This window comes from Rosa chinensis, chromosome 6 (assembly GCF_002994745.2).
Source record: "Rosa chinensis cultivar Old Blush chromosome 6, RchiOBHm-V2, whole genome shotgun sequence".
Lineage (NCBI taxonomy): Eukaryota > Viridiplantae > Streptophyta > Magnoliopsida > Rosales > Rosaceae > Rosa > Rosa chinensis.
Genome location: NC_037093.1, coordinates 53,659,298 through 53,671,811, shown reverse-complemented (window position 1 = coordinate 53,671,811; position 12,514 = coordinate 53,659,298). Strand labels below are relative to the sequence as shown.

The 12,514-nt window shown below is 36.8% G+C and overlaps 1 protein-coding gene and 2 long non-coding RNA genes across 5 annotated transcripts; 2 read left to right on the top strand and 1 right to left on the bottom strand.

The window, feature by feature from the left end:
- Positions 1-428: 428 nt before the first annotated feature.
- Positions 429-1,877, top strand: LOC121050162. The gene is made up of 3 exons (XR_005802183.1): positions 429-937; positions 1,448-1,553; positions 1,674-1,877. It is a non-coding gene; the product is annotated as an uncharacterized LOC121050162 (long non-coding RNA).
- Positions 1,878-5,552: 3,675 nt separating this feature from the next.
- LOC112172439 lies at positions 5,553-6,907 on the bottom strand. The gene is made up of 3 exons (XM_024309784.2): positions 6,639-6,907; positions 6,466-6,526; positions 5,553-6,145 (listed from the first exon to the last, which is right to left on the bottom strand). Exons 1-3 carry the CDS (start codon positions 6,800-6,802, stop codon positions 5,792-5,794), a joined length of 579 nt encoding a protein of 192 aa, XP_024165552.1. The 5' UTR covers positions 6,803-6,907; the 3' UTR covers positions 5,553-5,791.
- Positions 6,908-8,598: 1,691 nt separating this feature from the next.
- On the top strand, positions 8,599-11,905 carry LOC112172442. Of its 3 annotated transcripts, none has more exons than XR_002925300.2 (5): positions 8,599-8,848; positions 10,598-10,722; positions 10,963-11,027; positions 11,114-11,449; positions 11,671-11,905. It is a non-coding gene; the product is annotated as an uncharacterized LOC112172442 (long non-coding RNA). The 3 variants fall into 3 exon arrangements; XR_002925299.2 differs by having other exon boundaries at positions 10,959-11,027; XR_005801899.1 differs by having other exon boundaries at positions 10,959-11,027; positions 11,764-11,891.
- The last annotated feature ends 609 nt before the right edge of the window (positions 11,906-12,514 follow it).

The following is a 12,514-nucleotide window of genomic DNA, read 5'->3' as shown; positions in this document are numbered from 1 at the left end:
TCTTCTTATTGACCACAAGAGAAGAGAAATTGAACGTGGTAAATTTTCTTCTTCAGAACGTAAATCATAAGATAATGGTAAGGCGTGGAATTAAATAGTATATGTCTTTTTTTTTTTCTTTTCTTTTTTTGAAATAAACAACTTATATACAATAACTAGATCAAATGATATATGTCTATTGTAAAGGTGTGGAATTAAATAGTATATGTCTATTGTGAGTCGAACTCACGATCTCCAACTTATAAAGAGAAAATTTATGCCACTAGATCAAATGGTATTATGCAAATGTCTCTCATTTAGGTAAATTTAGAGTAAAATGCTGAAATTTATTTACTTTTTTTTAAAAAAAAAAAACTTATGTATCTTCATGTTTTAAATATGTATGGCAAAGGCATGGTTTGATCACCAAATGCGTGCATATATTTTAGGACTGGGCAGAAACTAGCAGAGAAGCGGTTACCGACCGAACCGCACCGGAAAATCCGGTTCGGTTACCGAACCGGTTCAAAACGACGTCGTTTTTGAAGAGAACCGCACCGAACCGCTTACATGCGGTGCGGGTGCGGTTTACGACTTCGAACCGCCTGCATTTACCGAACCGAACCGATATATATTTATATAATTATTTTGATGCAAATAGTTTATATTATTTGGTACTAACCCTAGCTTTGTGCGTTCTCTTCTCTCTCCATCTCTCAGCCGCTTCCTTCATTTTTGCGTTTTTGCTTTGTTCTCTTCTCTCTCCATCTCCATCTCTCGGCCGCTCCCAGTTTCTCTCATCTCTCACACGACGGCAGCTCCCAGTTTCCCTCATCTCTCACACGACAGCAGCTCCCAGTTTCTCTCATCTCTCACACAATAGCAGCTTGGTGCAAGCTTCTTCGAGTTCACACGACAGCAGCTGTCGGTGCTTCTCACTGGGTGAAGCCAATCACCGGTAAGGATCGAGTTCCCTTCTCTTCTCTGTCTCCCTCGATTTTTTTTTTTTGTTTTGGTTTTTCAGTCTTTGTGTTTAATTATGGGAGTGTGATGACGAATTCAGTCCTTGGTTTTTCAGTCCTTGTTTTTCAGCTTGATGAGAGTCTGAGACTATGGGAGTGTGATGACGAATTCATGCTCTGGATAAGAAATTAAGAATAGGGGACGACATTCTCTGAACTGCATTTGGGGCTTTCTTTGTGTTCAACTAGTTTGCTACTTTGTTGCTTTCTTATTTTTAGTACTGAACTGCAGCTTTGTTGTTGATTGAGTTTCAATTTTTTCTGTTACATATCTAAAATTAGTCTCTGCAATTTGCAGGACACCACCAATTTGTTCTGTGCTTTCTCAAGTTAGCTGGTTAATTAGTAATTACTCAACTGTTTTAACTTTTAAACTGCTTGTGTGAACTGTAATTGCCCAAATTTGTTGTTGATTGAGTTTCATTTTTTTTCATGGCTACTTGTAGATTATGGAAGGGATTTCCGCAACCCCGGCTTCTACACCAGCTGGAACTGCAGACTCTAGCATAGGGACGACCCCCACCCCGAGTCCGAGTGCTGCAGTTGTTCAAAGTGATGTTCCAGTACCATTCTTAGATTCGGCATTTGGTTAATTTGAACTTTGGGAAATGCTTTGTATTAGCCTTTCAATTTTACCTCTCTTTCGCACCACTTATTTTTTCAAGTCTACAGGTTTTTAAATTTCCAGGTATTGGTTACATGTTTTAATATGCGGTTTTGGGTGCAAACCGAACCGTACCGGACCGATAAAACGGTGCAACCGAAAATGCAGTCCAAACAATATAAATGCAGTTGCGGTTTGTAAAATGGACCTACCGAATAATGCGGTGTGGTTGCGGTTTCAGGTCCAAACGGACCCGAACCGCACCGCGCCCAGCCCTAATATATTTAGTAGTGTTGATGACCACATCCATCAAGATAAACTTACTCAAGTCGAAAATGAATTAGTCATTAAGTTGGTTGTGAGCCGATCAAACCATGTTGGTTAGCTCGTCTACTCTGACCAACATTTTAGTGGTCACATGTTCTAGTCTCACTAACATCAAATATTGGTGGAGTGAGTAGAGAGATGAAGACACCATATTCGTCTAACTTCATTCAGGTCATGACATAACGAGGCCTAACCAAAAGTCCCCCATGTTTCAGTCTAGGTTAACAAGTCATGACATAATCCGCCGTAGTCATAAGCCCCCCAATGTTACAGACAAGGTTGATATATTTTTATTTTAGATAATTCTTATGAAAATGGTTTCGATTATTGAATTATAATACAAATATAAAATTAATTAAGAAGATGTGACAAAATAGTAAGGAAATTAAATTTCAGGGTCTTTCCCGATTAGGGGGATAATAGGACGCGCTTGTTTCATGGCTCGAATAAGTGATCGGATTGGGGTCCAGAACACGAGAGGCAAATGGTGCGGGGAGGGCCCACTGAAAGTAGCGGTTGGAAATATCTTTGATTCCTTAACAGTTACGGCCCTGACATCTATGAGGTGCAGCGGATTTTCCCCAACTCCGTGCCGTTAAGTTACGTTAGACTGCTGGGACCCGCCTCTTTTCACTCCACCAGGTGCAGGCCGTGGGCCCTATTCCCGGACCACCAGTCCCCTTTCGCTTTGTAACACCAGACCCAACTTCTCTCAGGCCCAGTTTTTTCCGGGTTGTGGTCAATTGCGAGCCTGACAGTTAGTACTTTGCAAGCAACCCCATGAGGGAGACTCGCACTATAAGGTGCGTGTTCTAACAACTAAAGGAGATAAAGATTAGTGATCATAGTATGAGAAATAACTGGGAAGCAAAATCATTAGGTGTTTTATCTTTATGCTTGGATCATTGCCCCAAAAGCAAAGGTTCTTTATCCCCTATAGTTTCCTACCTTCTTTTCTAACACATTTTGATTGGCATACAATCATAATGCTGCTTTAGATCTTCTCTCCATGTAAAATATTATGGCTCGCTACTAAGTTGGTATTACCCTACCTGTTTGCTTCTTGTTATTTGAAACTCAGGCTCTTATATTTCATTTTTATTTACTTTATCTTTCGCAGTTTCATAAAATTTGACAATTTGTTATTGGTCCCTTCCCCTTTATGTGCATGATAGTACTAATCTCGTGAACATCATCCACCGACTCAAAATTTATTTTAAAAACAATATTTTTTCTACCAGAATTTTAACTTGAGCGTATCCTCCAATCAACTAATGGATGAAATAAATGATTAATTATAAAAGATCCCTGAATTTTAGGGTCATTTTTATTTTCCATCCGAGTATCAAGTTTTGGCGTTTTCATACCTTGTGATTGATTTTGTTAAGAATTTCATACCTCTACCTAACAGTGTCAAATAACTCATTTAAGTAGTGATGTGGCAAGAACAAGGCCTCACTTTGTAAATGATATCATGGAGAAATAATCTTTATCTTTAACATTACTAAACACTGACAACATTTTTGTCTCAATAATTGATTTAATATTATTATTACACCGCAATTAAAATTATAAAAACTTGTCATCCATGAATTGATAATTAGAACCTCTGACTTATAAAAGAGAAGACTTATACTACTAACTATACCGAACAAAAATGATTAGGACTTCGTTTCTTAAAATTTCACTTTCACAAACCAAACAAAGCAAAACAGAAAGCGATTTTATCATCCAATAATAAGAGATTGTTTAGTTTCACACTCAAACTAGATTTTCGTTGACAAAATGTCAAAATCCATCCATTACTTCCTCCGTCGCTCTCAACTCGATAGAGGCTCCACATCAGTATGTACACCTCACGCGCCGCACGTTCCAATCTGGGAATAGATGACGAACTACTTGTCAAGTTGTGCTCGATAGGGTTAAATGATAAAATGACCCCCACTGTCTCGCTACCAAACAAGGTGACCGTCCTTTTCATGGTGCTAATTTTCAATTACATGATTTCAAGCAAACAAGATGATGATGTTGTCAGTGCAATTATTTTTTCTTCTTCAAATTTTTTAGATGCATAATAATTGGTTTATTGACTGAGGCACTACTACTACTAGCTACCTAGCTCTTGATCTATACTCAATTCTTCAAGGCATTGAAAATTTGGTTCATATGATAGACATGATCATAATTCATCCACCGTAATGGTTGGCACAAAGTAGATTGATTTAGACATTTCATTATCACGTATCATAATTCGAGTGATTTTATTGCTCTAAATATAACATTTCATATAGCAATTAAGAACTTTATAATAATTACTTGCTGGCTCTATCTTCATACAATTTCAATAAGAATAAAAGTCACAGGCGGTCTTAAAAGTTCAAATACTTAAGATGAAATAAACTCAAAAGGCTGGAGATATTTCGGTTCATTAAACTAACTAGTTGGAACTAACTGTTATAAAAAGCTTATTAAATATATCTAAAAAATTAGAACCTTATGTACTTCTTGTTGAATTTTTTATTCGGCTCATAAATTTCTTAACGTGACAATTTCACCAGTGTTAACTCAAATTTGTAATTTCGCTTATCTTATTTTGTCATGTTTGCTCGTCAATACATAATAATAACATGTTATTTATAATATTATCTGCAAGAGTGATATCACAAATATTCTCCACAAATAATTTATTATTCACAATAACAACAAAAGGAAAAATGACATGATTAGTTAATCCCTTTTTAGTAACTTCCATTAGTTCAGATTTGCTCACCTAAAAGACAGTTTTAACTTTTAAGAGATTGTGAGGGACAAATACATCTCAACCACATGTATTAAATATAAAAGCAGAAATAAGTAAAAACTGTGCATTTATTTTCAGCCGTCAGATTCACTTGTTCCTCATAATTCCTTAAAAACTGTCTGTTAGGTGAGCAGGCTTTTCCATTAGTTTACTACTTTACTCCAATGATTTCCCATTGCCATGTGGGAGGAGATAAAAGACAGGGCAATGAAGTAGAAGTATGGCTCCAAACTGGTTTTAGTGGCGTAATTCATTAGGATAATCAGCTTCCATTGGGATAATCATCTTTTTTTGACCAAGCATTAAAGCAGTTAATTGATGTTTAGGGGGTCGAATGATAATCATAAAGATTAACGATGCTTAAAACAACACCAGCTGGAAACAACATAGAAGTAGACAATTCCCTGACGGATTTCTCTGTCTGTTTAGTGATTCAATGAGCTTTTCGAAGGTAACCTCAACTCCTAATCAAGGTTATCCTAGAAGATAAGCTTAATTCTAATCAACCCTAATCTACTTCCTCTGCAAAGTACTCCATTTCTAGACTATGGTTGAGCTGGAGAATTCGAGTCAACTAATCCAATTTATGTGTTCCATGTTGATTGTAACATTACAAAAAGCATACATGTCGAAAGCAACTTGATGGTCTCAGGTAGATTGTTTTTCTTCTGTAATAAACATCAATATCCTGAACAACTTCTGGCAAGGTTAGGTAGAATCTGTTATCTATTACTAGGACATAATTCAACTAACTGCATCAAATCAATTGATGATATTCATTTGTAATCAAAAGTATGCTTATTTCAACCACAATTTCTGCTAAAAATGAAACAGGGATTGTACTGAAAAAGCAATATATTGCATACAACATGGCTGCAATTGGTGCTTAGTCAAATTCATAGCAACTTCCAAAGGCACAGCTCTTAAACTAATACAAGGTAATGCAAGCATTTTGGTACAAAGATGTGAGGAAAACAAATAAAAATGACACTAGGGTTACATGAGCTAAGAGGATTACAAAGAGTTCCGAGTAGTCCCTTTGCCGTTGCTGGAATCCCTTCACTGTTTTCTTATCATTTCTGCCTCTCTTTCTAAAGTCCCTTTTCTCATGGATGTTTTCAAAGCCTCAGCTGCTGTCGAGAAAACCTTTTCGTCAATGGATACTCTAATTCCCTGCAATTTTTCCAGCAATTTCTTGCCCCGAGGGATCTCATCATCTTCTAAAACAGTCGGCCCTTGCCGAACAACATGAGGACTGGTTTCCTTAAAGTCAGAGATAACCCTGACACGAGCCAAAGAGGGGCTTTCAAGATCACCCAAGTTAGAGACACCTCTTACCATCCACAATAGTCCCGAGGATACACTAGTTGCCAGGCTTGTAGGAATAAATGTATCTCCCTTGATAGATACCACCTGCCGGAAAATTCGTTACTATCAAAATGTGTGCGTGTTCATGTTAATTATACCGACATTTCAGCTCCCTGTAGCCATATTCATGATAATCTGGTGATTATGATCAAACGTCAAGCTTGTATTTTGCCTTTCAAATATGGCTAAGCCAAACAGGAAGGACGGATGATAAAAAAATCAATGTCATGCAAGAAAAAAAGTGTTACTAGACATTTTTGTAAGATGAATTCATTTCAATGTGCCTGAGAAGTGATAACAGGGTGAATTTGTTCTTTCGCGTTCTCATTATTAATATTACTTGACTAATTGAGGTCCTTAATTACCTTGGCAAAATTGAGTGTTTGAGCAGAAAGATCCCATCTCAAGAATATAATCCCTTGCAAACTACAATGAGATAACTTAATGATTATTAAGACAGACAATGAATGAATAAAGATCTCCATTTTAGGAGACAAAACGGTATTACAATCCCATGCATGGTTAGGAACTTAATTACCTTTGTATAGCCACTGCAACAAGTGTACGTACTATCTGGGATGTTGCACAAATCAGTAACAGCTGCACAGCACTCCTCTTGTATTCCTTTAAAGGTCCTGCCTTCAGGAACTGGGTAATGAAGTAGAAGAATGGGTCCAAACTTGTTTTAGTGGCGTAATCCATTAGGATAATCAACTTCCATGGGGATAATCATCTTTTTTCGACCAGGCATAAAAGTAGTTAATTATTAATCATAGACAATGCTTAAAACAACACCAGGTGGATAGATCGAACATAGAACTACAGAAGTAGACGGATTTAGTGATTCAATTAGCTTTCAAAGATTACCTTAACCCCTTAATCAAGGTTATCCTAAAAGATAAGCTTAATACGGGCACTCCATTTCTAGACTATGGTTCAGCTGGAGAATTCAAGTCAACTATTCCAATTTCTGGTCCCATTTTGATTGTAAGCAGGCCGGCCCGAGGTTTATGATTCAGGGCGAATTTTTTTTTTGTGTGTGCCCAACTTCCAGTGATTAGACATGTAACTTCAATTTTCAATTGCACAAAGTTAATTTGAAAATTGAAAACCAGCCAAATAACAAGTTGTTAGAATTCAACAAGTCCCACAAAAAACAAGCAACATCACTGTTAGGATTAAATTCAGTTTAGTCCCTTGAACTTTAGGACTAAAATCAGTTTGATCCCTCTTTTTAAGAATTAATTTTATTGGTCCATATTCTCTCAAATGACATTACCCGAGTCCAAAATTTAAATTTGGCTTCAAAAGTGACGTCAGCTGCTGAGTTGGAGCCGACATATGGTCCCATAAGAAGGGCAAAATAGACATTTCTAATTTTTTTCTCTTTTTCAAAATTTTTTGTCTATATTTTCTCTCTCTTCTTCTCACTCCCCTCCCCCCCACCTCGATAGAGCTCAAAGGCGGCCAATTCGTTCTCCACTGCTTCAAAACCCCTAAACCCCAAACCGCCCCCATTTCACTTTGCCAATCATGCTCCCTCCACGCCTTCTGCAACCCTAATTGCCTCTCCCCCGCCCAATCCTCCTCCCACACTCAATGGGTCTGTCAATCCCTAGCGAAATTATGAAATTACTAGTCCAATTCGTCTTCGATCCCTTAGTCTCAGTCCAATTCGTCGAAGGAGACATGGCCTTCGATCAAGCCCAAACTGTGGCCTTACCTAAGTCATGAAAGCCTCGATCAGATCTGACATCATGAAGGCCTCGATTTGACCCGACATCTTCACCTTGCCGGTCATCAGAATCGACGGCGGAAGTTCACTACAAGAATTCCAGGCATTTACGGCGTGCATTATTACGCGTCATAATTTTTACTCTTTTACGGCGTGCATATTTTGCCTGCTGTAAATAACCTTTCTCATTTAGTCTTTTACAGCGTGCTTTACAGGTGCGCCTCACTGTCCTTATCAATTAGTCTTTTACGGCCCGCAGAAGGTGCACGCCATAATTGTATTATACTTTTACGGCACACATATTGAGCATGCCGTAAAAATAACTATCAAGAAAGTTATTTACGGCTCGCACAAGAAGCATGCCGTAAAAAAGGATTCTTAAGGCACTAAATTTTCCCTAAAAATTCAGACTTCCCTCTCAATTTTCTCTTTCCTCATTTCGCGACTTTCCCAAAATTTTCTTAGAGCAACTCCAACAGCTTCCCTATAATTTTTGTATTATAGAGAAGCAAAAGTCAAACCTTTAGCCTATTTTTCTTCTCCAACTCCAACAGATTCCCTAGTTTACAGTAATCTATAAAATCTCCATATTCTTCTTTAAAATTTTGGAGTTTGCTGTAAATATAGGGAATTTGGTTTTCTCTCTCCTCACTTTCCTTAAAATAGAGATAGTTATAGGGAATCTGTTGGAGCAAAAGAGGCTTATTTTTCCCTAAAGTAGAGAAAAATTAAAATATAGGGAATCTGTTGGAGTTGCTCTTAGTTTCCTCAGTTTTCTCTTCTAAGATAGTCTTACCCAGTTCGCAGAGCCTCAAACCTCTTCTAATCACTTACCTAATGGCAAAAATCTCAAACATCGTCTAATCACCCAGTTCTCAAGTTGCTGCAAAAATCTGAACTCTTCCCTGAGTTCTTCTCTTGGGCAACCGGTTAGATTTCGCGACCTGGCGTTGTGTGTTTGGTCGAGGACAAAGATGGGTGTCTTAGATTGTGATTTCTAATCATATGTTCAGGTATGGCCATGTGATATTGTGGATTCATATAGATTTTGGTATATTTGCTTGGGTTTTTATATCAAAATTGAACTGGGTGTGTCTAAAGTGTTGGATTTATAGCTGGGTATTTGGTAATCTAAGATAGGTGTTTGATTGATTTGTAAAATCTGAAACTTTTGGTTTGATTGATCAGTGTATTGAATTAGTTTCTGAGTTCATTTGGTCGTTGGAATTGGATTTGCTTTGAAAAATTATGGGGGGAGGGAGGGAGGGAGGGAGGGAGGGAGAGAGAGAGATATATATATATATATATATATATATATATATATTTTTTGAAAATGGGGGAAGACCCATTTGTGAAAAAGTGCTTTCTCACTGGTAGAAGTTAGGCATTGCTTTATCTGCTAAGTGATGGCAATGCTTGTGAAACCTTGAACCTTTTTCAAATTGACTCTGGGGCCTTTTCTTCTTTCTTCTGATGTGTGTTGATGGTTGGTATTCTGTGATGTTTTTGAGATGTGGGTATGAAGGACTATGGTTGTTGAGCAACTTAGGGGTTTTGGTCAAGGGGTTTTGAGTTGAGGTAGAGACTGGTATTGACTACTGCTCCACTTTTTAAAGAGGTCAGCGCTAATTGCTTCACTTGCAGGTTGTTGCTAGTTAGTTAGCTCTTTCTGTAGTCTTTGAGGTGCTTTGGGATGTGGCCTCTGCACATTTAAATTTAAATTTCTGCTTTTGGGTAACAATTTGAGATTGAATTGAGTTTCTTTGCTTCCATATATGTGGTCTAGGGATTTGATTCCAACTGGATTTCAAATTTCAATATTTGCTTGATTTGAAGCAGCAAGTTACTGGTCTTAAAGTGAAACTCTTCTGGGATTTTAGTGTAGAAGTTTCTTCATTTGGATTTTTCTCACTGAAAAGCAGTGCCTAATTGTATCTAATTTAGCTTAGTGTTATAGGAGTGTGGGTGTTAGCTCGAGTTGGATATTTCTCCCTGAAAATTTGTAATATGTTTGTCCTCTAGACGTCTATGCAGTATTACTTCTCTCTAGCCACTTTTTTTTTAATTGCTACATTGTTAAACATTTAGCAAAATAATGATTTGGTCAAGGTTGTTACGTTTAATCTAATATTGTCATCATGGATGTGTATGGTTCAAACTGGAAACGAGTACATCATATATATATATATATATATATATATATATGTATGATTCAATTAGGATAACTAATCATTAGTACGTGGTCAATATCTGTTGCTTGGTCCCAATTTGGAATATTCATAGTCATTCAACAGTACTTCTCATGATCAGCATAGTGATCATTCCTATTCACTTGGTAATTTTGGGCAGGTCAAACTCTAAGCAAGAACTCCATGATTGTAGGTTTCTTTTCATTGTGTATAATAAATTAAATTGATAGTCTAATGATGCGCTATATCTGGAATCTCAATCAGCTATGCGTTATGTTCAGTTTCTACTTCTTACACTCTCTGTCTTTTTTATTTCTATCCTTTTTAACTATAATGGGATTAGGTGAAAAAGGAATTGAATCTTGATACCTAGCTATTAGTATACTTTTACAATTGAAAGCTTGCAAATTTGATCCCACGAGTTATAATTTTTCTGAAAATTTGTTATATGTTGCCTTCTAGACGTCTATGTTGTATTACTTCTATCGAACTTTTTTTTATATTTTTATTTTTTATTTTATAATAATTGCTACATTTTTATATGATTTCTGATATAGTTATCATATTATCCAGCTACACTTTTTCAACCCTTGGAGATATCAACATTGACAGTTCAGTACTAGCTAGAGTTGGTAGTAGAGCAGCTTTGTATGCAATGAAGTATTAAATGATCTACTTTTCGTGAAATGCATTTAGCAGTAAGATCTCTCTCTCTCTCCCCCTCCTCCTTGTCATTTGATTTCAAAGTTCCTTTAACTAAGGCAAGCACATGATTGAAACAATGAAATATTAAAGAATTGCATATGTGAAGCTTTGTGTTTAGTTGGTTATTTTGTTTTTATTTATGTTTTTTATTACTTCTAATGGTTAGTAGTATCTGGATAAGTACAGTTATAGTATTTAAATTGTAAAATGTTTGCTGTCTAAATACAAGTTAGAACGTAGCCCAAGGAAAACGAAGGTGAAACAAAATGGATACAGAATGGGCACGTTGTAAAAGCAGGTTATATCTAAACCAGGAACCCTTATATTCTGATGATATAAACCACAATTCCATCTGATAAACATTTTATTATTTTTTTGTCTTAGCAATCCTAAGGCCTTTTATGATGGAGCGCGAAAGTTTGTTACTGGATTTGGAGCAGTCCCTTCAAAGTTAGTACATTTATCACAATGTTTTTGTGCTTCGTAGAACTTATTCTGCTGATCCTATAGAGTATGGATGGAGGAGAGACCTCAAAACGAGGTGGAAAGAGAGCCAAAAAGCAGGAAAAAAGCTGCAAGAGCAGCTGCTGTTGTTGCAGCCAGGGAAGAAATGAATGAATCTTTTAGAATCTCTAATGGAAGTTCAAATTCAACCCCTGCAGAAGATGATATTCCAGAAGGCCAAGCTACATCAAACCCAGAAAAGAAACTTTAGTTCAGGTAGTTCGTGAAGATAGGAATTTCTTTTGAATACCAATTGTTGGACAGATTTAGGGAACTACATGAACTCATCTTTTTTCTTATTTCCAGTATTGTACTATGCTTTTAGTGATTTAGAATCTGTTTTGATCCTTTGCTAGTATCTTATTTAACCTAGTTTAAAGAAGAAGAAAATCATGCAACCAATGTGTAACATATATTCTCCAACTTGTTTCTAGTAGGTACTGTGAAATTTTGAGGTGTATGCGGATTAATGCCTTATGTTGCTATTGTTGGTAACTTGCTCGAATTGATTGGGACATGCATTTTTGCAGTTGGCTAATGGTGCTTGAAAGCTTGCGATTACCCTGCAATATATTTTTGAACTGTAATATGTTACTTTTAAACTCAAGTTTGTAGGGACATGCAAATGCAGTTGTTTTGTAGCTTAGTTGCATATGGCATGGAGCCAAGTTTGTACAGACATCCTATTTCAATTGATGGAATATATATATCTGATATATCATATATGTTAATTCATCTTTGCTCGATCTTTGACAATCTATATCTTTCATATGGTTTTGAAATGAATTATTGTTAGTTGAGCAGCTACATTGAATATACTGCCATATTTGGCAAATGAGCAGCAATATAAAATTTCCTGCAAACAAAAAATGTCAATAATGGGGTGCAGAGTCTTTCACGGCGTCCTATACGCATCGTAAATAACTATATAGGCATTCTTTTATGGCATACCATGTGTGCCGTAAATGAGTTATACAGAAAGTCTTTTACGGCGCGCTTTGTTGAGCATTTACGGCGCACCTATATGTGAGATTAGAGATCAAACAATTGCTTGGAACACTTTTACGACGTGCTTCAATGAACATTTATGGCACACAAATGCATGTCGTGAATGTGATATGCCTTTTTCGGCGCGAGATTTTACAGCGTGTTTTTGTGCGCCGTAAATAGGCTTTTACGGCGCACATGGTGGGCCATAAAAGACCAATTTTGGTGTAGTGGTTACAAGGGTTATCGTGTATGAAGGCAAATAATAGTGCATTGCAGTGAAGAAGCTTGGGC